Source organism: Callospermophilus lateralis, chromosome 20 (assembly GCF_048772815.1).
Source record: "Callospermophilus lateralis isolate mCalLat2 chromosome 20, mCalLat2.hap1, whole genome shotgun sequence".
NCBI classification, from domain to species: domain Eukaryota; kingdom Metazoa; phylum Chordata; class Mammalia; order Rodentia; family Sciuridae; genus Callospermophilus; species Callospermophilus lateralis.
In genome coordinates, this window is record NC_135324.1 from 14,661,833 (window position 1) to 14,685,720 (window position 23,888).

The 23,888-nt window shown below is 37.9% G+C and overlaps 1 protein-coding gene across 1 annotated transcript in view; it reads right to left on the minus strand.

Moving 5' to 3' along the window:
• Positions 1-9,107: 9,107 nt before the first annotated feature.
• Positions 9,108-23,888, minus strand: part of Chl1 (cell adhesion molecule L1 like) — a 75,705-nt gene continuing 60,924 nt past the window's right edge. The window contains exons 18-25 of the mRNA XM_076841034.1: positions 22,304-22,526; positions 20,946-21,061; positions 20,600-20,804; positions 20,106-20,228; positions 18,295-18,474; positions 13,671-13,802; positions 11,664-11,736; positions 9,108-9,849 (exon numbers count right to left, since the gene is read on the minus strand). Coding sequence (XP_076697149.1) covers positions 9,633-9,849; positions 11,664-11,736; positions 13,671-13,802; positions 18,295-18,474; positions 20,106-20,228; positions 20,600-20,804; positions 20,946-21,061; positions 22,304-22,526 — 1,269 coding nt within the window. The 3' untranslated portion in view covers positions 9,108-9,632. The remainder of the gene's footprint in view (positions 9,850-11,663; positions 11,737-13,670; positions 13,803-18,294; positions 18,475-20,105; positions 20,229-20,599; positions 20,805-20,945; positions 21,062-22,303; positions 22,527-23,888) is intronic.

The following is a 23,888-nucleotide window of genomic DNA, read 5'->3' on the forward strand; positions in this document are numbered from 1 at the left end:
ATTCTATGACTCTGAAGTGTGATCTTCATAACAGACTTCACCTAAAAATGACTAGGTAAGATGTTTTCATCGTATCGATTATTCTAAACATTTCATTAAATTATAGGAAAAAGAGGAAATACGGCTTTTTTAAAGATGCTTCTAGCATACGTTTTGGAGCTTCTCATATTTTGCCAATTCTGTAGGGACTGACGGTCTCTTTCTATTTTATTTTGTTTTTTTAAATATTGAGCTTTACTGTTGTATTATTGCTACTGCATTTTTACGCTTCAGATTTGAACTAGCCACAGCTACAGCGTAGACTGTGAATATTTTTAGCATCATGGTAAAACCTGGGAGTGAAGAAGGACACCTTCAGATAAGCACCCTCTTCAGATAGAAGTACCAAGGTAGGTTCTTTCGGTCCACACAACAAGGTTCCCTGGTGCAAAGCTGCCTGGTGACCTGGGGGTTCCTCTTACCACGTGCTCTAGGTATCTCTATAACCTGAAAAGTTCCTTGAGATTTGTGAATCTGAGGAAAGCAGAGGACCCTGGGAAGGAAGATAATTTAGACAGGGTTTACAGTCATTTTCTCTGGGAATGAACATTAAAAGCTGCAGGGAAGACAAAGAGATACTCAATAGAAGTGGGCTGGGAATCATCTGGATGTCAAAAAAAATTTTAAGAAAGCTCTGTGTGGTTTATTCCTGGGCAGAGGGAACCTTCTGCCCAGATCTGGAGACATCCGTGAGCAAATGTAAGATCGCCCGCCCTGCCTCAGAACCAAAATAGGTGCTGAAGCAATTTTAAACCACTTTATAGCTTCTCAGAGCCCCTCAAGATGAACTGTGGATCATGGGCTCAATTTAAAAAGGAAAACATCACACAGAGTTGAGCAAATTTCCCTCAACTACTAGCATTTCTTGGAGTCAAAAATAAAGATTTTTTTTTTCTGACAGATATTAAAATCCCCTTCAAAATTTATATTACTGGGTTGTGGATTTTTAGTTCATAAATCATGAGAAAGGAAAAAAAATGCATGCTGTAACTTTTTCAGTCTAAAAGTCAATTTGCTACCTGGTTAAAAGCAATATTTAGAGACCTGAGGGAGGGTCTTTATATTTGGGACTCACTTTCATTCTTTCTGAAATTTCCTCAGGTGTAAGTGGTTTTCAAAATGAAGCTCTGCAGGGATTCAGTGATTCCCAGGTGCCATCTCCAGCAAATCTGTGGGTCCAGGTTCAGATCTACAGAACTAGGTACACGGAGGGCGGGTCCCATCAATCTATTTTCAAAAGCCCTCCAGGTGATGAATCTTAATTTCCTTAAAACTAGATAATAATGTAAATAATTCAGAGATCACTTCCATTTCCTTTGACCAACATTTTTAAAAGTCCAACTAAGAAACTATTTTTCTCCAGTCCTATGTAAGTATAAAAAGGCAATTTCTAACACACTCCTGTTAAGATTTGGAAAACACCAATCTCTTCGAAAGTAGAAAAGACCTATATAATTTGCAACATTTGCATTAAAGAAAGTGAGTAATAATCATGACAAGACTGTAGAAATGAAAGAGGAATGATCGATGAACCCTACTACATACAGACTTTTAAAAAGTCAGGGGCAAAAGAAAACACTTATATTGCAGAGTTTATAATACTTTCAAACACTACCATCTAGTGGTTGAATATTTTAACTGCATCTTTCATTAAAACTAAAATTTTTCATTGAGACTTTGATACCTCCACTACTTAAATTCAGCAGAGACGTGTGAAACAAAGCTGATTTTTATATTTTGTCTCTCTTTCTCTTGATAATATAAACATATCCCCCATGGAATTACAACCATACATTATAAACATTTTAGTTAATAATAATCATTCAAATTATAATGGGCTGTTATTTTCCCCAAACTTTATATACTAGTTTCTATCCTTGTAATTTTTAAATTAAAAAAAAATTAGTGAGTTACGTGGCACATAATTGTCTTAAAAACCATGAGCAACTTAAATAAGAGAGGACATGGTATTGGTTTTTTGTTAAATCTTTTTGCATTATAATCAGTTCTCCTGTATGTAATTTTTGTGCTTTTGCATTATCAAAGTATTTTTGGTTAAAGCCACTCTAATCCTAAATACATGAAAAAAATTTAAAACACAAGTCAGTAGGGTTTTTGTAGGCAGATCAATTATATTTTTTCTTACTACAAAATTATTGTATTTTCCCCATTTATGATTTACTTCATTAAGTTTTTTAACATATTTGGCACCTACTACTGTATACTGGGTCTGGTTATTGGAATGAGAACAGGGATGAAGACTACATTGTTGTTCCTGTGGAACAGATTAGGATGGGAACAGAGAAGAAAAATACATAAGAATAAATATTCATATAGTAATGATTGCTACGAAGAAATAAAATGAGATTTTATAATTGGCCCTGGCTATTTTCCAACTGATAATCAGCAAAGTTTTTTTCTGGTGACCTGAAGTTAAAACAGAGAATAACATATGAAAATAAGCCAAGTTGTACAGGATTTGGAAGAACATTTCAGACAATAAGAACAGCATTTGCCAGTATGGAGATTCCTAAGAAAGCTTGGAATGGAACCACCATTTGACCCAGCTATTCCACTCCTCAGTCAATGCCCAAAGGACTTAAAGTCAGCACACTACAGGGACGCAGCCACATCAATGTTTATAGCAGCTCAATTCACAATAGGTAAACTGTGGAATCAACCTAGATACCCTTCAATGGATGAATAGATAAAGAAACTGTGGTATATAAAAACAACACAATATTACTCTCATTAAAAGAGAAGATTATGGCATTTTTGGATAAATAGATGGAGTTGGAGAGTATCATGCTAAGTGAAGTAAGCCAATTCTAAATAAAGCCAAAGCCAAATGTTTTCTCTGATAAGTAAATGCTGATCCACCATGAAGCAGGAGCATGGGAAAAATGGAGAAACTTTGGACTAGACAGAGAAGAGTAAAGGGAGAGGAGGGAGTATGGGGGTAGGAGAGATGGTGGAATGAGATGGATATCATTACCCTAGGTACTTGCATGATTGCACAAATGGTATGACTCTACGTCATGTACAACCAGAGAAATGAAAAGTTATGCTCTCTTTGTGTACAATGAATCAAAATTCATTCTAGTCTCCTGTATAACTAATTAGAACAATTTTTTTAAAAAAGAAAAAGACCTTTGCAAAGTGTAGCCGAGGCAAGGAGTTTTGTCGGTTCCAGAAGCGGAGACCAGAGTAGCTCAATCTTTGCTCTGGGGGAAAGCCATTGGTATGTAGGGACTAGCTCATATGTGGTTATGTGGTTAGAAATTTGGGATGCTGGCTAAATTTATGAAGAAACCATTAACGCAATCTGGTTATATTTTATGGCATTTGTGGGATTATTCTATAGATTGAATATTCAAGTAAGAATGAGGCAAAAAGACCTCATTCTTACAGGAGAAAGATGATTTGGGATTTTGTAGGGTGCTAGTAATAGCAATAGAGTAAAATAACTGAATTTAAAATATATTTTGGAGTTGGCACTGTAGAAGGTGACCGGATATGGGACAGCAAGGGAAAGAGTTGATTCAAGACGGATTCAAGCACTCTTGGCTTGGGTTCCTGGGCAAGTGATGGGATCATTTATTAGGACACCCAACACCAGAGGAAGAGTGCAAATAGAGGACAGCCTTTATGCATTTTGCTGCAAATGACATGATTTCATTTTTCTTTATGGCTGAATAAAACTTCGTTGTGTGTATATATTGCATTTTCTGTAGCCATTCATCCATTGACAGACACTTAGTCTGGTTCCATCGTTTGGTTATTGTGAATTGTGCTAATATTAAAAACAGGTATGCATGTACTGCTATATTATGACTTTAATTCTTCAGGATAGATCCCAAGGAGTGGTGTAGCTGGGTCCTATGGTGGTTCATGGCTGGCCTTCTGAGGAGCCTCCCCACTGATTTCCCTAGCAGTGGTACCCATTCACATTCCCACCGACAGTGTCAAAGGTTCCTTACTCTCCACATCCTCTCCAGCATTTATTGTCATTTTATTCTTGATGGCTGCCATTTCTAACTGGACTGAGATGGAATCTCAATGTGCTTTTGATCTGCCCTTCCCTGACTGTGAGAGAGGTTGAACATTTTTTTCATATATTTGTTGGCCATTTGTATTTCTGCTTTTGAGGAGTTTCCGTTTAACTCATGCCTGTGTATTTGGACTAAGCATTGGACAACAATATTGTCATTTACTGAAGTGCACATTTTGGGTAAAAAAAAAAAAAACAGGTTTAGAAAAGGAATAGTATGCACTCACTTTTAAAACACTTAGTTTGATGTATCTTTTAGGCGTCAGAGAAAGTCAAGCAGAAATTCATGTAAAACACCTCGGCTCTCAGAAGGGTACTGTGCTGAAAATATCTTCAATTCATCTGTCTGCACCTGTCAATCAAAATCTTAGTTGGACAAGATATGTTAAGGCGTCAACATCGTGGGACAGACACCTAAGATTGAGTCCGCAGATAGCTGCAGGATCCCCCAAAGTGTGGATAACATATTCTCTTGGCAATTTGTAACGCACCAGATGTATTAATTTGTTTTTACCAGAATTTCCAAAGTACTTTGATGGAAAATAAAGTGATGCAAGAAACCTTCTTTGGAAAATGATTACATTAGCAATTACTATGACAAATTCTGGATTTTCTTTTCTGTTATAAATAGACCAGCCAATAAACATTTTTCCTGACCTGCTCGCAGAATTTATATATTTGAGTTGTTGCACAGTATGTGTGTGTGTGTGTGTGTGTGTGTGTGTGTGTATAAATTCAGGGACTGTCTGACCATTTTCTTCTTAAACAATTTGCTTATGTATATATAGGATAAGATTGCTCACACAGTGGCTGCTATATTGATGATACAAACCCCATTGTATTAGCATAGCTTAGCAACTGACTAAATTGAATGTCCTTGGAAAGTGGCTTCACTTAATCTCTGTATTGTATTTTATGGGGTATCAAGTGAGAATAGAAAAAGAAGAGACCGGTTTCATTGAATATTTCGGTTTCTGATAAGAACACAGAATAATCATCCTAAAAACATTCAGGACACTCATTGTGGAAAATAGTTCTGGAACCATCTCCCCCCCCCCCAATTTCCCACAGAAGTGAAGGGAATATGATGTTTGTGATTCATTTAAAATAATTTTTCTGAATTGCTACTTTGTAGACTTCACATATGCAATTGCTTTATATATATTATTTCCCCTATTATATATCTTGATCACATATCTCAAAACCAAAAGTTTGTAAACATAATCAATGAATCAGCATGAAACGAAACACACCATTCTTCAGCATTTTCTAAGAGGATGTGAAGGAGTGGAGGAATTTAAAAATATGTATTATATAATGGTTATTGACCTGATTTTGGACTCAACAGCCCTGGGTTTAATTTCTAGTCCTTGCTCACAGTAGTAACACCAAGTTATTCAGCCTCCTTGTGCCCTAGTTCTAAAGCCAAAGGTTAGTGTAAGGCTAAATGTGAGAATGTAAATAAGATTCTTAGTACAAATGAAAGGATTTCAAGGTTTTTTCAATTGATTGTCTACCAAGCCAGACTGGGTGTCCCAACTTTAAAACACTGTGAAAAATATCTGGTAGCCATATTTGAAAGTATAACATACTGAAAATCCTCTTGAAAAAAAGTTAACAGATGAATATACGTTGATCTTAAAGTTATATGTGTTTAAGTATAAATTTTATTGACATTACATTTTATAGATCTTGATGATGTCAAGTACTCTATTTGCAAAAAAAAATGAATTCTAATTCAAATCAAAGGACTTTACTTATACCTCACTTATAGTTCATTGATTTATACTTCATTCTTTAATAGAATCTGCAGCAAATGGAATTAGGGCTGATAGGTAAATTCTGATTCTTCTTAAAAAATGGATAGAAAACAATCCAGACATCTGTCGAGTACATGAAGTTGAACTTTTATTTTGAAAGCTGAATTTCATGTGTAGTGAAAATAGTTTTGAACCATACATAGTCAGAAGCATAATACAAACACCACCTACGATACAAACACATTTCAATAAAGTTCTACTGTGAGTATTAACCTAAGTAAAAAATAAAAATGGAAATTGGGGAGGAACCTGCTCTACATACTCTCATCTCTTCTGATGATATAATCAAACAATGTAAGATACAAAACAACATAAGCTTTGGCTCAGCCCTCCTTATTACGCTATAGGAACACTGGGATATGTACTACCACAGATTACAAACCCAATCCCATTATAACCAATTTAAAACTGTTACAAGAATTATATCTTAAAGGCATGTAAACATCTTTAGGGTTTCAATTGGCAATTACGTTTCAGATGCTTAGAAAAACACACCAACATTCTTATTATTGTCTTCTCTTTAGCTCATCTCTTCCATGAATATAAAATAGGAAAAATATTATTTGAGACTTCCAGCATAATTTCATTGTGCTCTACACGTTTATAAACATGGGTACATCTAAAATATCAGATGCCTTTATACCAACAGAATAAATTCACCAAATTCACATTTTCTTATAAATATGCATGCAAAATCAGTGGAAAAAAATCACTTTTGTATAGCAAAGACCCTGCTTAATTTTCTTCTGATTAATAATTTTCAATGGCATGTGCAAATCATACCACTCGGCGAGCAGTAGATTTATTTATTTTTTTTATTGTTTTTCTGTAGAGTTGTTCTTCTATAAAAATATATTTATATGCTCGCAGGATAAAAGTTGAGTTGGTGTGTGTGTGGGGGGGGTGACTTTTAGATACATAATTCGATTACAGTTTTGTTTGTGAAGTTAAAAGGCATCTTAGCTTTTTATCATTTGCAAATTTATATTCATAAAAAAAGAACACCCTGTGACAAAGATCATTAGCACTTCGTAAGTTGAGAGTTTGAAGCGAAGGAGTGTGAAGCCACTTGCCTAAGGTTGATGTGTAAAATCAGAGCTGGAACCAGGAAGAGGAGTAGGATCTACTCGGCCCTTGGACAGCTCGCTAGGGGGCTGTCCCCATCCACGATCGTTGAGATTCTATGCACTCGACCACATTAAAGTCACATTGACGGTACACCAGAGAAAGTAAAGCCAATTAAGGACAGAATTCTAGGTACTGGCTGCTCTTATTCAGTGGGCATTTTGCAAGTAATTATTTTGCAAGTAATTATTGCCTATTAATAACCAACACTGCGCATCACAGACTCTTGTTACTCGTTTTCCAAAGGAAAAGGAGAAAATCCAGTTTAACCTACTTGCTTTTGTTTTTCATTTAAAACTTATTCTGACTCTTACAACACATGGATAATTTCATAACTAAAACCAGGGAAAGTCATGGAATTCCGTGCTGAATGTTTCTAGGAAAAGCCACGTTGTATTGAGAAGAGGCATCAGGTAGGGCACGAGACAGACACGGTCCAATCTCATTTTTCATGTCTGTCAGTTTTGACCCTCTGAAAATATGATTAGGCACCTTGTTTCTCAGCTGAAGGATGACAAAGTCTCAGAGTCAATATTTCCATATTTGCATTGACTTCTGACTTAAGATTCTAATACTTCTTCTAATGGATCGACTTATCACACATGCCTCTCAGAAAATCTAGACATGAGGATACCTCTGATTTCTGTGCCTTAGAAATCAGCTCGTGCTAGAGGCTCAAGCTGCAGTGTTGGATGTGAGGACCCTTGCAATCACATGGGTGGGGGGCGGGATATCTCCCTTGGTGAATGTTTATTTCCAGGGAAGTGTGGTCAATTCCAAGCCCATCAATATGGTTTTAAGTAAGACTTGCATCTCTGGCCCGTGGGCCTGCAGGACACATGAGGTTAAAAGGACAATTATTCCATGCACATGACTTCATCAGCCATTATTAATGTCTCAGGGTTGGGTCCCCAAGATACACCATGGATCACATAAATCAAAGGTTCAGAATTAACAGTACACATTAAATAATCAAAGTTCAAAAAAAAAAAATAAAGCAACATCTGTGAGTCAATTTCTTTTAAATACTTAATCGTTTCAGGGTGAGGTTAAACAGGTTTCCATTAAATGAGAAGTTGGAAGCTCAACTTTACGGATAGGTATGAACACTCCTTCATACCACTTTCTACAACATTTCCATATATTATTTTGAAAAGGACCTACTAGGAGCCCACAAGCCAGGAACTCAATTCCCTGAATTTGCACTGACTTTGACAGGAGGAAATTATAGGGGAAGGAAAAGAAAATCTCACTATAAATGCATTTAAAATGTGATCTACACAAATCTATGCATAGGAATGTGCACTGTCAATAAATTTTCTTTGTTGGGGACTGGGCTAGGGGAACACTCAACAACAAAAACTTATTCTGAAAAACAGGAAAACCCTTCCCTCGATATTTATATGAGCTTTGATTTTGAGGCGGTTGGAAAAGCACGCTATAAGAACAAAATCCAAAGGCTTCATACAAAGTCTTCAGTTCAGGAAGCTCAGGTCACTGGCTGCAGTTTGGAAGAAGGAAGACGGCAATCTAACTATATACTCTACCTGTACAGACATGCCTGCCCGGGGTTCTTTTTCCCACTCCAAAATAAAACACATCTATGGTTTTAAATTGTGGAAATACTAACATAATCTGTACAATGCATTCATGAAACATATGCCAATGTACCACCACATAAACAAACAAAAAAAGGTCACAGTGACCAACTGGGACATGATGACATAGAAATGCCTATTAGAATTCAGAACCAGGTACTACACATGACACCTGTTCTTTGTACAAGGACCTTCTGACCACTGCACCTTTGAAGCTAAAGTTAGTGCCACAAAAAAAAAAAAAAGCTAAAAATGAACAAGAAATGAAGATGCTTCTGAATGTCATAACTGATAAAAAATTTTTTTCTTAAAAAAATTGATATTGAAATTAAAACGTTATAACTCTGTTTTAAACATGACCATCTCTGGGGCAAAGAGTTAGGAGCTCAATAAATACTAGTTGCTTTTTTACCTAAGACTTTTTTTTTTCCTACTAACATTTAAATAATAAATTCAGACTGTATATATTCAAGGAATTGTTTTAATAAGATATTCATATTTCTTTTTTCTTTTCATTTTCATTTTTTTTTTTTTTTACATTTTAAATAACCAGTTTGCTTAGGATCTTTTGAACCTGCAAGGAAGCAAAGTCACCCAGACAGTTCTCAGAGACTGAATACCAGTGTACACAGAGATTAAACCCAAAGGTGGCAAATCAATGCATACAGTGAACAGGAAAAAAAAAAAATCAGGCGATGTGGAGTGCTCAAGGGGTGCTTTGGATTCAGAGGAGGTGGATCTAAACCCAGGATCTGTTGTTGTGTTCTGCATTGTGAGCACCTGCAAAGTAAAGCAAAAAAAATAAGAGGTGGCCTGAAGTGTCTGGTGTTCCACCTTTGAAGGCAGTGCTGTTATTATTCTCCACCTATCTGCAGCGCGTGGCACTGGGGATGCCAATCTGCAGGCGTGTTTCTATTCCTACGTGAACGTTCTTGCTCCCTTGGACAGATGCACATGGAAGGTCGGGGTGACACAGGACCTCGTTTGCATGGGTGGTGTTTATGCTCGAAGTGGAAACGTTGCGGTGGAGCTTCCGTTGCTCTCCACAGACCCCTTCTCCTTGGACCCCGTGTAAGCGCCAATAAACGATCCGTCTTCGTTGAAGAGACCCTGGTCTCCCTCTCCGTACTCGACTAAGCTGTCAGCACTTTCCGTGGCTTGCATGTCCCGATGGAGGGACCGGAGGCTTCCTTTGAGGGGTTTCTCATCACTGTCACTGGGAAGTTAAAAAAGAAGGGTTCAACAGAATCCAGTACTCATCATAGACATCGGAAGCAAGACCTTCTCCCTGGTGCCAACAGGCTTTAGAATTCTCCAGGGATCCTTATTAGCATGGGAGACAGGTAGGGACGTGAAGCTCAGAGAACATTTTCACAAATCAGTGAGCTGCACCTTTCTCAGTAATGGAGAAATGATTTTCTATCACTGTCAACATTTCTGTTTCTCTTAAATTCAGGAGCTTGGGGGTGGGTGGGTAGGGGGGCATATAGAGATTCAACCCATTGATTGGCCAAGAGGCACTATGTTCTCAAAGTCTGTGAAATAACCAACGGATAAACGTTAACAAATTCAGATATGTTAAACTGAAAATAAGAAGAAAAGGTTGGTATTTTTAAAACATAAATGCTGTACGTCTATTAATAGGGTGGGTTTTGCTTTTCAAGAGAAGCAAATTGAATTTAGCAAACTAGATAGTGATACGATTTTCTAAATTTCTGATCAAGGATTTTTTAAAAAGTACCAATTAGTTTTAAAAGATGAATATCAGAAAAAATGAATTTATAAAACCTGAAAAAGCAATGATTCAGAAAAAAATCTAATTTAAACATATAGATTTTTGATGTGTGTATACACCAGTGCTATTCATCAAATATCTAACCTCAGCCTTCTGGGAACATGGCATGGTGGTAGTTCCTGTGCACACAGAGTTATTCATCTCCACATGTAACTTGCTTTGGCCAAAGAAAACTCAGTAAAGTTGCCTGTGTCACTTTCAAGAGGGAAATGTGGAGCCAGGGCTCCATTTCCCAGGTTCTGTTTACACTGCTGTGTGGACCCTGGATCCTCATCCAGCCCTGATGCTCCTAAGTGACCAGGAGTAAGCCGGGCTTACTTTAGGTTGCATATGAGGGATCCCTGTAAACGTTCTTGTGGCAATGCAGGAATATTCAGAGGTGACATGATTAGATTATGAGAGCTATAATCTCATCGGTGGATTAATTCATTCGATGGCTTAATAATTTAATGTACTAGTGAGTGGTAACTGTAGGCAGTTGGGGAGTAGCTGAGGAAGTAGGTCACTGGGGTGTGCTCTGTTTCCCCTCTTCCCTGACAGTATTAGGCATTAGACCCAGGATTGCTTTACCACTGAACCACATCCCCACCATTTTTGATTTTTTATTTGGATACAAGATCTTACCAGGTTGATTTTGAACTTGCAATCCTTCTTAGTCGACCCAGTTGGTGGGATTACAGGCATGCATCACCACGCCTGGCTGAAAAGGAGTCCCAGCACATCCTGGAGAGCCCCCTAATTTACACTTCATTTCTTGCTCTTTCTCCCATGTATGGCACCTTATATACCATTGTATGTTTGGCCGTGCTCTGCCCAGCAGCTACAGCGACACAATCTTCTCATCCTTTATGGCATACCTTATCTCTTTTGGATATTTCTTTCTGCAGAATCCACCCAGGCAGAAATCCCTTCCCTTTTGTGTAACTAGTTAATTTCAGTTATTTGCATCTATAAGTATCTTTCCCTCACGGACTTGTGTTACCTAGAGGGCTGGGTTTGTAACCTATTTACCTTTGTAGGTGCATGGAAGGTATACGCATGTGTCTGTGGATACAAGAGTGAATGTGACCGAGGTTCACTGTGGCCACGCTAAAGAGTGATTTTAAGATACTTGATCCACTCCAAGCAGATATTCCAGCTAAGTAACAGCAGTGTCCTTGTAAGACATGCACTTTTTTGCACCTTTAGTACACCTGATGAATATGTGCATTTTGAAAAGGCAGGTTACCATTTACCTGTATTCACCAAAAGTTTCATCTTTCACGGACTGGACTTCTGGGTCCGGATGTAAGTCCTCCTTTTCTTTCACTGAAAAATAAAAAATAAAAAAGTAGGGATGTGGATAATGCAAAAATTTGCTCATGACACTTTGGCAGTGCAGTGGAAAGGCGGTGAATCAAAAAGAACAGCATAATTCCAGGTTTTCTGAAACCAGTGATAAGAAAGAAAAGGAATTATCTGGGTTGTATGTAGTTTTCATTATGCCGTCAGTATGCTGCCAATCTTCGGGAGACTACTTGATATAATATTGTCCACACATCTTGAAAAAGTCACTTTATACTGGCCCCTCGATGAAGACCAAATTAGTTAATATTCATTTTACTATCCAAACATTTTCAAGATGCCCTCTCAAATCTGACATGAAACTAACATGTGTAAAAGAAATCAATCATTTAATTACTCTGTATCACTGTCTTACTAAAATTGCCTCAACAACAAATTATCAAGGGCTACTGCAACATTTTGAAATTTAGATTTATTTTCAACTGTGAGATACAAGTCATGGTTTCCCTTTTCTTGGAAAATGGAAATAAACCGTCCTCCTTTTTGGCACTTAGTACCAGTACTGTCCAGGCGATTCTCTTAGTTTTCATTCAATTTGAAAAGATGGATTGTCTTTTTTTTTTTCTTTTTTTTTAAGGGCATGATTTGAGGAAGTTCTTTAAAAATAGATGAGTCCGCACTTCACTAATAGTTTTTTTGTTGAGGCTACCCAAAGAGGAATGCTAAATCTCTTTAAAAGTTTCCAATGAAAGATGTAGAATATTCATGAGTCATCACAAATATAATTCATAATTGAGAGAAAAACCTGAGATGCATAACTGCACCAATTATCCATGGAAATTGTGCCCTTGATGGTTCTATGTATATGATGGATTCCCAATAAACATTTGCTGGAGGAACCACTTGCTAATAACAAGTAGTTGTGGGATCTAAACCTTCCCTCCTATAAAAAGCAGGATGAATTCTAAGCAAAATTATTTATGATAATGCATATATTCGAAAAAGACAAAATAAGTTTGAAAGGTGAATGCAATTAAAATAAAAGCAAACATTATAGAAAAAAAACTAGAATGCTTTCTATTTATATGGAATATACCATGAATTCAAGAGGTGGGGTACCCAACAGATGTCATGGTAAATAGCACCACAGTGTTACGCATGCATGGCCAAGGCAATGCAATGGTTAACTCAAGCAACATGGAGTAGTGGAGCCAGAGCTCCGGAAGGCACTAGAACAAAAACGTCAGAATCATGTATGTATACAGAAACATAGTATAGTTGGGTACAGGGGTCACTTGTTCTTGGGACATTCCTCTCATTTGTGGAAGCTAGAGGGATGCGGAGAATTAGGGGTAGGACATCTCATAATTATAGAAGGAAAACCAGTAGAGAAAATAGACTAGGGGGAGGTCCTGAGGAATTAAACTGATGCTATGTGTATATAGGATTGTGACCCAATGATGTCATGTGTCTGGATGACAGTGAACCCATGATGTTAGGTGCATGAATGATTGTGACCCCATGACACTAGGTGCACAGAAGATTGTGACCCTATGATGCTAGGTGCATATAATAATGAAACCCACTCTTATGCATTATTATGATGCAGTAATAAAAATTAAATTAAAAAATAAAAAAGCACCTGTGTGATTTATGAATACATGTCCTTAATATCTCAGTTATTTTATGGACAGAAAATAAAAGCGTGGAACTATTATGTGCCATATTAGAGCCTGTTTTAAATACTAGAAACTAGAGAGCAACTAAGTACTTAGAGATAATAGGATAGACCGCACATATTCTCTTTAGTTGGTTAGTTCAGCAATATTCTCCCTCTAGTATATTTATGGAATTTGCTTAAGTTTCACTTTGGTGTGCAATATAAAATAAAGGTTTCGGAAGAATGCATCCCAGAAAACACCATTTGTTAAAAATCACTCAGGAAGAAACAGTCTTACCTGAATACTTCCCACCTTTATTCCTCTTCACAAAGCAAACAGTTAACAGAATCAGTGTGAGAAGAGCGATTGCACACATCAGTCCGATAAACCAGCCTTGAGTGGAGATGTCATCATACAACCCGGCATATTCTGTCGTACGAAAAGAAGTCACAACGCTGAACGCTAGGAACAGTATGTATATATCACATCACTTTGGGGGGAAAATCAGAATTTTTTTTTAAACAACCAAAATGACATCAATATTATTTTTCCTTGGAATGATCCCAGAAGAAGGGTGATCTGAGGGTCTTTCCTTGGCGGGGGGTGGGGTGGGGGGGTGGGGGGGGCGGGGGTGGACACTAAGGAATCATTCCATATTTATTAAGAAAGGGCCTTTGATAATAAGTTGCTTTGATTAGGAGGAAAACCAGAGAGAACAGTGGAGGCAGGTGACGGTCAGTAGGCAAGAAGCAGAGGGGCAAAGAAAGCAGGAGCTGACTTGGTTATTAGCACAACGCCATGGAGCCTCTGGGAGCTGGGGTTGGGTTCTTGTTTTCCTCTTAGTTTTCGTGATTAACATGCGTTAATTAGCAGGAGGTATTTTTAAGCAACAACTCTGGTAGAAACCCTAGGGATCAACTGGACGAGTGCGGGGTGTTTTTCGTTTGGATGATTTTAAAATGCTGTGGCAATGAAAATGGACACGATGCCCTTCGGAGCGAGTGGACTCTCTGGTTTTTGTCTTTAATGTGAAATGTAAACTGAGTTCACAGGACACAGAGGGACGGCCTAAGACTACCCCAAACAGAAGCTCATTTCTCACCTCTCCCTCTTGTCTCAATTACATCTTGAAAAATACTATCGTTATCACCCCAATTCTTAGTCATGAGGTGAACTATATGTTCCGCTCCCGGCTCAAATACCTCTACGGGGTGAATCTTTTGAGTAAGATTTACTCCTTCTGTCATCTTCCTGACACCTGAGAAAGGTACACAGTGAAATCATATAAATTATGTCATCACTGAAAGGCAGGATATGACAGGTTAAAAAAAAAAATCTGTTACGTGAGATTGAAAAAAAAATCAAGCCATTTTAGCATTTCATTTTCTTAAATAGGTCTTGAATAATGGAATGAATGAGAATATCAACATTTCAAGACTTGGTTTTTTTTAATATGCTGAAATGAATAAATGAAATGAGTTTGATTCATGGGCTCTTGAGATGATAGGTTGTGGATGGAATGGTCTATAAATCTGCCCGGTCATGTGAGTGGTTCAAACCCAAACACAGACTTCAAAGAAGTTATATTCTGTAATGTCCAATTTGGATTTTCATAGACCTAGTGGGGAAATGACAAAGGCCTGTTTGATTTATAATTGACAGCATATGGCATTATGATTTTACTTAAATATATTTAAAATAACTAAATACTAAATCACTATATTATGTATGTACATATAGTTATATACACGTGCATATACACCTATAAATACATACATATTCTTTTCAACTCGATCTTCTCTATAAATACTGATGGAATAGCATCATAATATGGTTTTATATTAAATATTTGAAATTAGTGGAAATTTAAGCTACATAAAGTGCAGGTTTATAGGTACGTTTAAATGGAATGGTTTCACTGACATTTTTGAAAGTGGTATGAGAAATTAATAATTTTCCAAAAAGAATTATCGATATGTCAATACATTGATGGTAGAACCTCAGAGTAACAGATGAAAATGAGACAAGTTTCATTAAATTTCATTTCAAGTTTCATTAAATTTCATTTCAAGTTTCATTAAATACATAAAATTTCTGATCTTGCAACCAAATATGTAAACTATTTTTGCATTTAATTTATAGTTTTGCTAGGAATCAACTCAATTTTATAAATGCAAACCTGAAAACGATATAACAATTTATACATGAAATAAAGTGTTCCTTATTTAGAATATAAGGACTTATAAAAACTCTGTCTCAAATGGGTATATGTTACCTTCAATATTTGGTTATAACTTCACTATAGAATACAAATTGCTTATATAGTTAATGAACGACTGAAAGCCTTTATTTAAAGTGGCACCCTGGACAACATAAGGACAGTTATATAGCTGAGCAAAGCCTTTAGGATTAATCAACGTTGAAATAGAATGCAATCAATTTTGAGCCTGGGAAAAAAAGAAATATTAGTATAATGTTAAGTAGTTCAAACTTTTGAAAAAATAGAGAAAAGCATATGATTTATTGAAACAGCTAATCACACAAAATAATATTTCTAATTAACTTCGTTTTTTTTCCCTCTCTCAGATTATGGAATGGGAGTCACCTGAAAATTGGAGCAAAAACCAGAGGACATTTTTTTTTAAAAAAAAAAGCATGTCTATGACATAACACAGTATAAATAAGCACCAAACCATCTTAAAATGGGCTATGTAGGCAGAGCAAGAAGAAGAGAGACATGCAGTAGTAGATTCCAATTTGCACAAAAGGTATCATTTTTGCAGTACCTAATGATGCCAAGATGCATCTCCTCGGCAGAAATATACTTTTTTTTTTTTTGCAAAGATCATGTTGAAACCCAGTGTGTGTGTGTGGGAGGGGGTAAGGATAAGACATATGGCAAGACATGTCTACAGCAGAGAAATCAGTGTCAACTGGGGAAGGGAACAGTAGCTGGTAATTGAAAATGAAAATTCCTGAAAAAGAGTGCAAACATTCTAGTAAGGAACATTTTTATATTATCGACACATAAGACAGTGAAGAACTCTGCTTTAAGATACTAGAGAACATTAGTGATATCTTTAGTTTGCAGAGAGATGATGTAGCACCAGTTAAAATCACACACACGGCATTTCCATCCTGCACACCCCAATTTGTCAAACATGAATGCAACCCAGCCCCAAATTTTCAACCTACATGCTAGAATGTGCAACATATGTGAGGCAGTTGTGTGATTTTTTTTTTCCTTTGATGCTGCAAATTGGCAAGAATCAGACTAGCATTTCCCATGAATCTCATGTTCCTGTTTCTATCCAACAACCATTTCTGCGCCTTCAAACCTGTTGTTAAAAATAACGGAATTTATTTGGATATATTTAGAGGATGTATTTAGCTGATGACTTCTCATCTCTGAATGGAACCCTGGATGCCAGTTTGAATCCCTAATAAATAGGATCCTTTAGTCACTAGAAAGGGTCCAGCCACCCTCTTGAAGTTAGTTTAAATTTTATGGGAAGATAAATCAGTTTATTGCACTCAGTGTTCAATTCTCCCTTGGGAATAGTTTTTGGATGACTTTGCGGGTTATCTGAATGTATCTTCTTCCTATTTAAGGGAGTCTTAAGTGTTTAAAGATTTGGGAAGAACATAAAACTTTTGTTAACAAGATAAAGTAGAAGCCGGGTGTGGTGGTGCACACCTTTAATCCCAGCAGCAAAGGGAGGCTGAGGCAGGAGGATCCCAACAAAGCCAGCCTCAGCAACAGTGAGGTGCTAAGCCAACTCAGTGAGACCCTGTCTCTAAATAAAATATGAAATAGGGCTGGGGACGTGGCTCAGTGGTTGAGTGCCCCTGAGTTCAATCCCCATTACCAAAAAGAAAACAAAGAAGATCAAGTAGAAACAAGAAGAGGTAGAAACACACTGATTTATGGTGATTCACAAACTTGTGTCTATTTAAAATCTCTCTTTAATAAACTATAGACAATTTAATGTTCTTCTTTACTGTTTTCTCCTTGGTATTTCTTCCCCCTGAACCTGTTGTTTTTCTAATCTACAATTTGGAAAAGCATTTACAACAGAATGATATTTGCCACCTGCTACATGCTAAACAAATGCATGTATTTCCCTTCCCCAACACCCACTGCTTCTTTTTCCACCAAATCCCCCCATGCCTGCCCAGCCTGAACCCTTCAGAAGTCCTTCTTAACTTCTTAGTGAATACACCAGTTCCTCTGATGCTTTTCCCTTTACTCTGCCAGCTTATTTCTCTGCTGGTGCCTATTGGTATTAAAAAAAAAAAAAAAATTAGGAAGAACACCGCTAACATCATAAAAGGAGAAATAATTCAGGAAGGAAAATGTGGTTATAAGATAGGAATGAAAAGAAAAGTCTAGTTGAATAAGGAGAATTAAACTGCAAGTGAAATCATAATTGGTGAGCCACTTTCCATTCAGGTAGTTGGTATCAACCACCAGATAGTAAAACAAAATAGACATATACATCTATGCATGATATGAATCCAGGTCTGGAAATAAGACACATTATCTCTTGTGTTGCAAAATGCCTATTGAGGCAAAAAGATAAATATTATTCTTTATGGATTCATTACTCAAAGAAAAAATATCCCTCCACCAACCTCGTGAATGACTTTATGACCTCGTGTCTCCTACTTTAATTAAGAATAATTACGGTTCCTGGCCTTAGTGTAGGCTCGGCTGGGGTCTGATTGCTGCTGTTCATAACTCATCCGTGTGAACTTTGCCAACAGTGTTAGTAAATTCCATGCCTATGCTCACGGGAAACAGAAGGTCAGAGGGATTTGGACTGCAATCTTTCCTCATTTCCCATGAGTGCATGGTGCATTTCTTTTTTAGGACCACGGATGTGTCAAGACACAAGGTGCAGAAGGCTGGGGTACTTACTCCCTTCTCCCAAGGTGGCGCTCTCCTCCGTGATGGGCTTCCCGCAGCCTTTGGAGGTGCAAGCTCTCAAATAGAACTTGTACTTGGTGGTTGCATTGAGGTTCGAGAGACGCCAGCTGGGTTTGGTTGGAGTTGAAATGTTGACAGCATTTAATTCTCCAATCTCGTAGGTGTCATTGACTAGAGGAAGAAACCGAGATAATGATGCCTCACATTTCACATTACTCAGGTGACACCACCCCTTAGTTTTGCTTATACATATGCCTGAGTTACACACGGAGTCATTTTAATTATTCATAACTATTGACTCATCCGATCTTAGGGTATAGATGGGATTACTGATTACTCAGGCATTGGGGGATGACTGAGATTGATCCAGAATAAACACTTTGCCCAGATCTAGGGTCGGTAATTGGCAAACCGAGATTTGCATAAACCATCATCGTTTGACCCCAGAGATTGCATTCCTAATCGCTATGCCATATTGGAACCAGCCACCTTCATAGTACTCATTAAAAATGATGGACTTTCCCCCATTATTTTCATTGCATCCTTGACTTAAGTACTTTTAATCTTCTCCTGGAGGGACAATTTAGACAATGATTATATGGTTCCTAGTTTAATGTGTGTCACCAAATAAGTATGTATGTTCCTTGAATTACAATGAAGTTACATATGCCCCCAGGTAAGTGCGCTCGGTACGCCCCAATTCTTGCTTCCATGGAATACTGACAGTACAGATCTTAGTTGTTTTTTTTTATTATTATTTTAATAAAATAATGCAGAGAGTGTATTGGGTAATGATCTTGCTATACAGCAAGCATTCAAAAATGCTAAAAATGCTACTTCCATTTGAATCTGGCTTACAAGTAGCTAAATACATGCGCCCAACTCTGCAGAAGTCATTGCTGCGAAAGCTGCAAGATCTTTAAGTGATGCATGAGTAGCACATCGGAGCTCTGATGGGCTGGCTTTCCTAAGCCCGTTAGACTGGATTTCTTCTTCTTCTTTTTTTTTTTTTTTTTTTAACCTTACAGGATTTCACACCCTCAAATTCTAAAATCCTCACTGTTAGGCTACTGTGTAAGTTTTCTGTGGTCTGAGCCCCAGATTTTCCATTTAACTTGATGCTTAGATGAGAAGATTGTTATAGCAAGGATGTCCTACGATTTCCAAATGATCTAATTTTGCTTAAACATTTTCAGTCTCATGGCACAGAAGCATATGGGCAGATTATTTTCTGAGTCATGATCCAAAGACAACACTTTGGTCCTCTCCGTGTTACCTGAAGCAGAGTGATGGAGATACAGGCTTCTGCACACACAAGTACGTTTAGGGTTGAGACCAGAACCATGTATTCCAGGCAGATGAGACAGTGCAGTATGAGAGTCATAGTGCTTTGAATCTTCTTCTCTTTCAATTTTTTAAAAATATTTTTTAGTTGTCAAAATGGACCTTTATTTTATTTATTTATGTGCAGTGCTGAGAATCGAACCCGGTGCCTCATGCATGCTAGGCAAGGGCTCTGCCACTGAAGTACAACCTCAGCCCCTCGAATCTTCTTTATGTTGCAATATATAAATAAGAGGACATGGTCATGGTTGTGTTCCAATAAAACTTTAATTATAAAAACAGGTCGGGGCTGAAATGTTCCTGCAAGTGACTTTACAGACCTGTGTGCTATAAAGGAAGTATTGCAGCCTCCAAAACATGGCATTAGGTGATTGTTAGGTCTTTAATACAGCATGCCAAATCATCCTGTTAAAAAGTGACCTACAAGCAAGTGAACCCTGAGGCAAATTGCTACTTACTTATCTGGTATTGTAACAGATAGCCAGTTAAGTTTCCGTTTAGTTTCTTAGGTAGTCCCCAGGATAAAGTGGCAGTGTCTTTATCGACTTTGATGACTTTGAGAAAAGCTGGTTGTTCAGGCACTAGAAAACACAAGGTCATGAACAAACACTCGCAAAAGTGGTAAGTTCCTAGTAAGCCCCTATTAGATTACAAATTGTTACAGAAATTGAGGAGTTAACTCAAACAAGTATGCATTAACTATTAATAGGGTAGGCCATGTTTAATAAGGCCACTGGGCAATTCCCATTGTTAAAACTATTATTCTACTTGGTTCTTCTCTTTTTCTTTTCTTTTTTTTTTTTTTTTTTTAGTTGTAGGTGGACACAATACCTTTATTTTATTTATTCATATTTATGTGGTGCTGAGGATCAAACCCCATGCCTTACGCATGCCAGGCAAGCGCTCTACCACTGAGCCACAACCCCAACCCCTACCTTGGTTATTTTCTTACCTCCTTCTGGTGTTTGAAATATATAAGGCTCACTCTCGGGACCAGCACCTTTGGAATTATAGGCTAAGACGGTCAAGTGAAATTCACTGAAGGGATCTAGGGAAGGGACCATTCCATAGTTTCTTTGTCCTGAAAATCTCAGAATGTTTACTTCCTTGGGATGCACTCTTCCATCCAAGAGACTCTTCGTTTTCCACCAATTTATCTGCAATGAAAACATGAGCCTTTTCACCTATCCATCACACATCAACCGCGGTAGCAGATTCTCTCTTGGCTTCCTCCAAAATTAGCTCACATGGCTCAGGAGAGACCCAAACAGAACAATAAGAAAAGGGGTGATGAAGACCTGGTATCCTTTCAGATGTCCATGCACCCTGTCCTTGGGGATTGTTGACCAGCCAACTTTCACCAACGTGCTGTTTATAACGTCCACCCCATGGATCACTGGTGCGGTGTCGGGATCTGTTAAGCACAGAAGGTTGATGAGCTTTTTTAACCACCTCTAAACACAAAGATGACAATCCTTCCCTAGAGGTGATTCTCATACTGCTTAATCTAGGGACAAGACTTTCGTGAAATTAAATCTGAATGGAAACCAGATTTCCTCGTTCCAGAGGAGTTTCTCAGCCCAAATGGGTTCCTGGAAGAGAATGTCCCATACAAAAACTAAGACATGAGGCTCTCTGGAGGTTTGTCATGGGGGCAAATGTAAAGGGAATTTAAAACAACATACCGGGAAACATCCTGTGGCCATCTTGTCCTTTAAAGCAAATGAGCTACACCAGCATTATAAAATACGACTCGGGAATTCGTTTAATCAAATATTAAAAACAAAAGCACTCATCAAACACATGCTGTATGTCAGGCACGGTTCATAGGGTTATTCTAAAGATTAAATTAGCCAACCCATGTAATCCTTAGAGTAACCTTATGAGATTGCTATCATTATCCTCTTCTTAAGATTAATAACAAGGAATAAACCCAAGATGTGCATCCGGGGCTAACAGGTCCTAAGTGCTGTGTTCCACTCTTTCTATTTGAGTAGAAGAATCTGAAGAGCAAGTGATGCTGAAAGAGATAATGAAAATAACTCCCCATTTGTAATGATATGGAACACAGAGACTTCTCTTTTTCTAGTCATGCTTGCAGCAGTTCAAATGCTATTAGCAATTAGTAATATGATCATATCACCAGTGCCTCCTAACTGCTGCATGTGAACATGAGTGTGTGTGTGTGTGTGTGTGTGTGTGTGTGTGTGTGTACAATTCTATATACAGATCTGGGTCTGTGCCTTATTTGTAATAAGAAGTCTCCAGACAGACAGGTGAGGTTCATGGCTTGGCAGCAGAGAGCTGTTGGGAAGTCCTTCAAAAGGAAGGGCAAAGCTAACTAAAGACCTTTAAAAGTTCAGGACAGTTGTATTGCTTAACTGAGCTCAGTGATAATTTCAGGTCTTTTGATTTTTCAAAATAGAGAGAGAACGTTTCTCTGGGAAAACAAAGTTGAAACTTCCCAAGTACTTCTTCAGCACCCTGTATTGATCAACCATCCTGCACGCAACCTGAAAGTTATTTCTTTGACCATTTCCAGCTCTTATATTCTCTTTGTATGCAGTAGGTGCTCAAAATACTTGTGGACATAAATGCACTATGCTCAGGAAAAACTGTTCCTGAGTGCTAAGGGGTTTTCGGGTACAACACTTACAGTCTTCTCCAGAATACAGGGTCACTGACTGAGGCTCAGGTGCAGCACCAAGCTGATTGACGGCTTGAACTTGGACGTCATAAGGTGCATAGACGGTAGCTGTCATCACCCGCAAGGTGTGGTTTGTGACCGTTTCCTCTTCCCACTCCTCTGAGGTTCCCTTGGGTTTCCAGGACACTCTGTACTCCAGGCCTGGCCCATTCTGCTCCATGGATTTCAAAGGCTAAAATAGAAGCCAAAACACATTCGATGAATAGGTCAAGAAAAGGTACCCATACAGGATGAAGTTCTACACGGCCATGAAGAAGAAGAATGGCATTCTGTCACTCAAAGGTGAGTAGGTGGAACTGGAGAACATCATGTTGAATGAAATGAGTCCCAAGCAGAAAGACAAGGGTTAAGTGTTTTTTTCTCATATGCAGAAACTAGAGAGAAAAAGGGAAAAGAGGGATTTCATGACAGCAGTGTACCCCTGCCTGTAAATCCCAGAGGCTTGGGAGGCTGAGACAGGAGGATCCCAAGTTCAAAGCCAGCCTCAGCAAAAGCAAGATACTAAGCCATTCAGTGAGACGCTGTCTCTAAATAAATCATAAAATAGGGCTGGGAACGGGGCTCAGTGGTTGAGTGTCTCTAAGTTGAATCCTCGGTAACAAGAAAAAAAAAATAGATGAGAGACCAGTAGTAACAGGGTAAAGAAAGGGGGTCAGGGCAGGGAGGAGGGCAAGGAGAAATAGTGGGGAATAAAACTGACCAAAGTATGTTAGGTGCATGTATGAATATGCCACAGTGAACCCTCTATTATACATGACTGTCTTGTACCAATAAAAAGAAACACCCCATTTGATGTCATCATAGACATGTTGATCCAGAGTCAGTGATGAGCCATCCATCCTAAGTGGTATGAAAAATGCTACAAAAGAGGATCATTTTTTTTTTTTTTGAGATCTTAAATACTCTTCTTTGGGTCAGAACAGTTGTAAAATATTACTGTTATTCTTTAAGTTCATGCTTGCAAATCAGTCCTGTGCCTTCCTAAGTAAGGGGAAGCTTACTCTTGAAATGCCCGAATTCTGTTTCTTTGGTTAAATCTTAAAGTTTTCATCTAGAAAACAGTTTACAAATACATTCCACAGAAAGTTTTAGCTGGTGTGGGAACTTTCCATTATATATATATTATATTATCGCTCCAACGTAATTTGCAGAAATGAAAAAGAGGTAGCCACAGATTCTTGAGTCAAGAGTGGAATGTCCACTGTTTTCCAAGGAGAGCTCTCCTCCACAGGATTCCACTAATCTCATGCTCCATCTTTCTTCCATGACAGAAGAGAGACTATCTGACATTCATTCTAGAAAATAATCACATTTATACTCCAGAGCCCAGTAGCAGTAGTTCCTCTTTATACATTAATCATTCCGCAGCTTCTTAACTATTCTGTTTCGGATTCTTTAAGAGCATGTGCCTCTCTCATCCACTTTATTTTACTGTATACAAGTGTTTGGTGGAGAAAATTCTAACACAAGAAATTGATTATTCCCACCCTAGCTTTTAATTAAGCAATACTTTAATTTAAAAAACATTAATGTG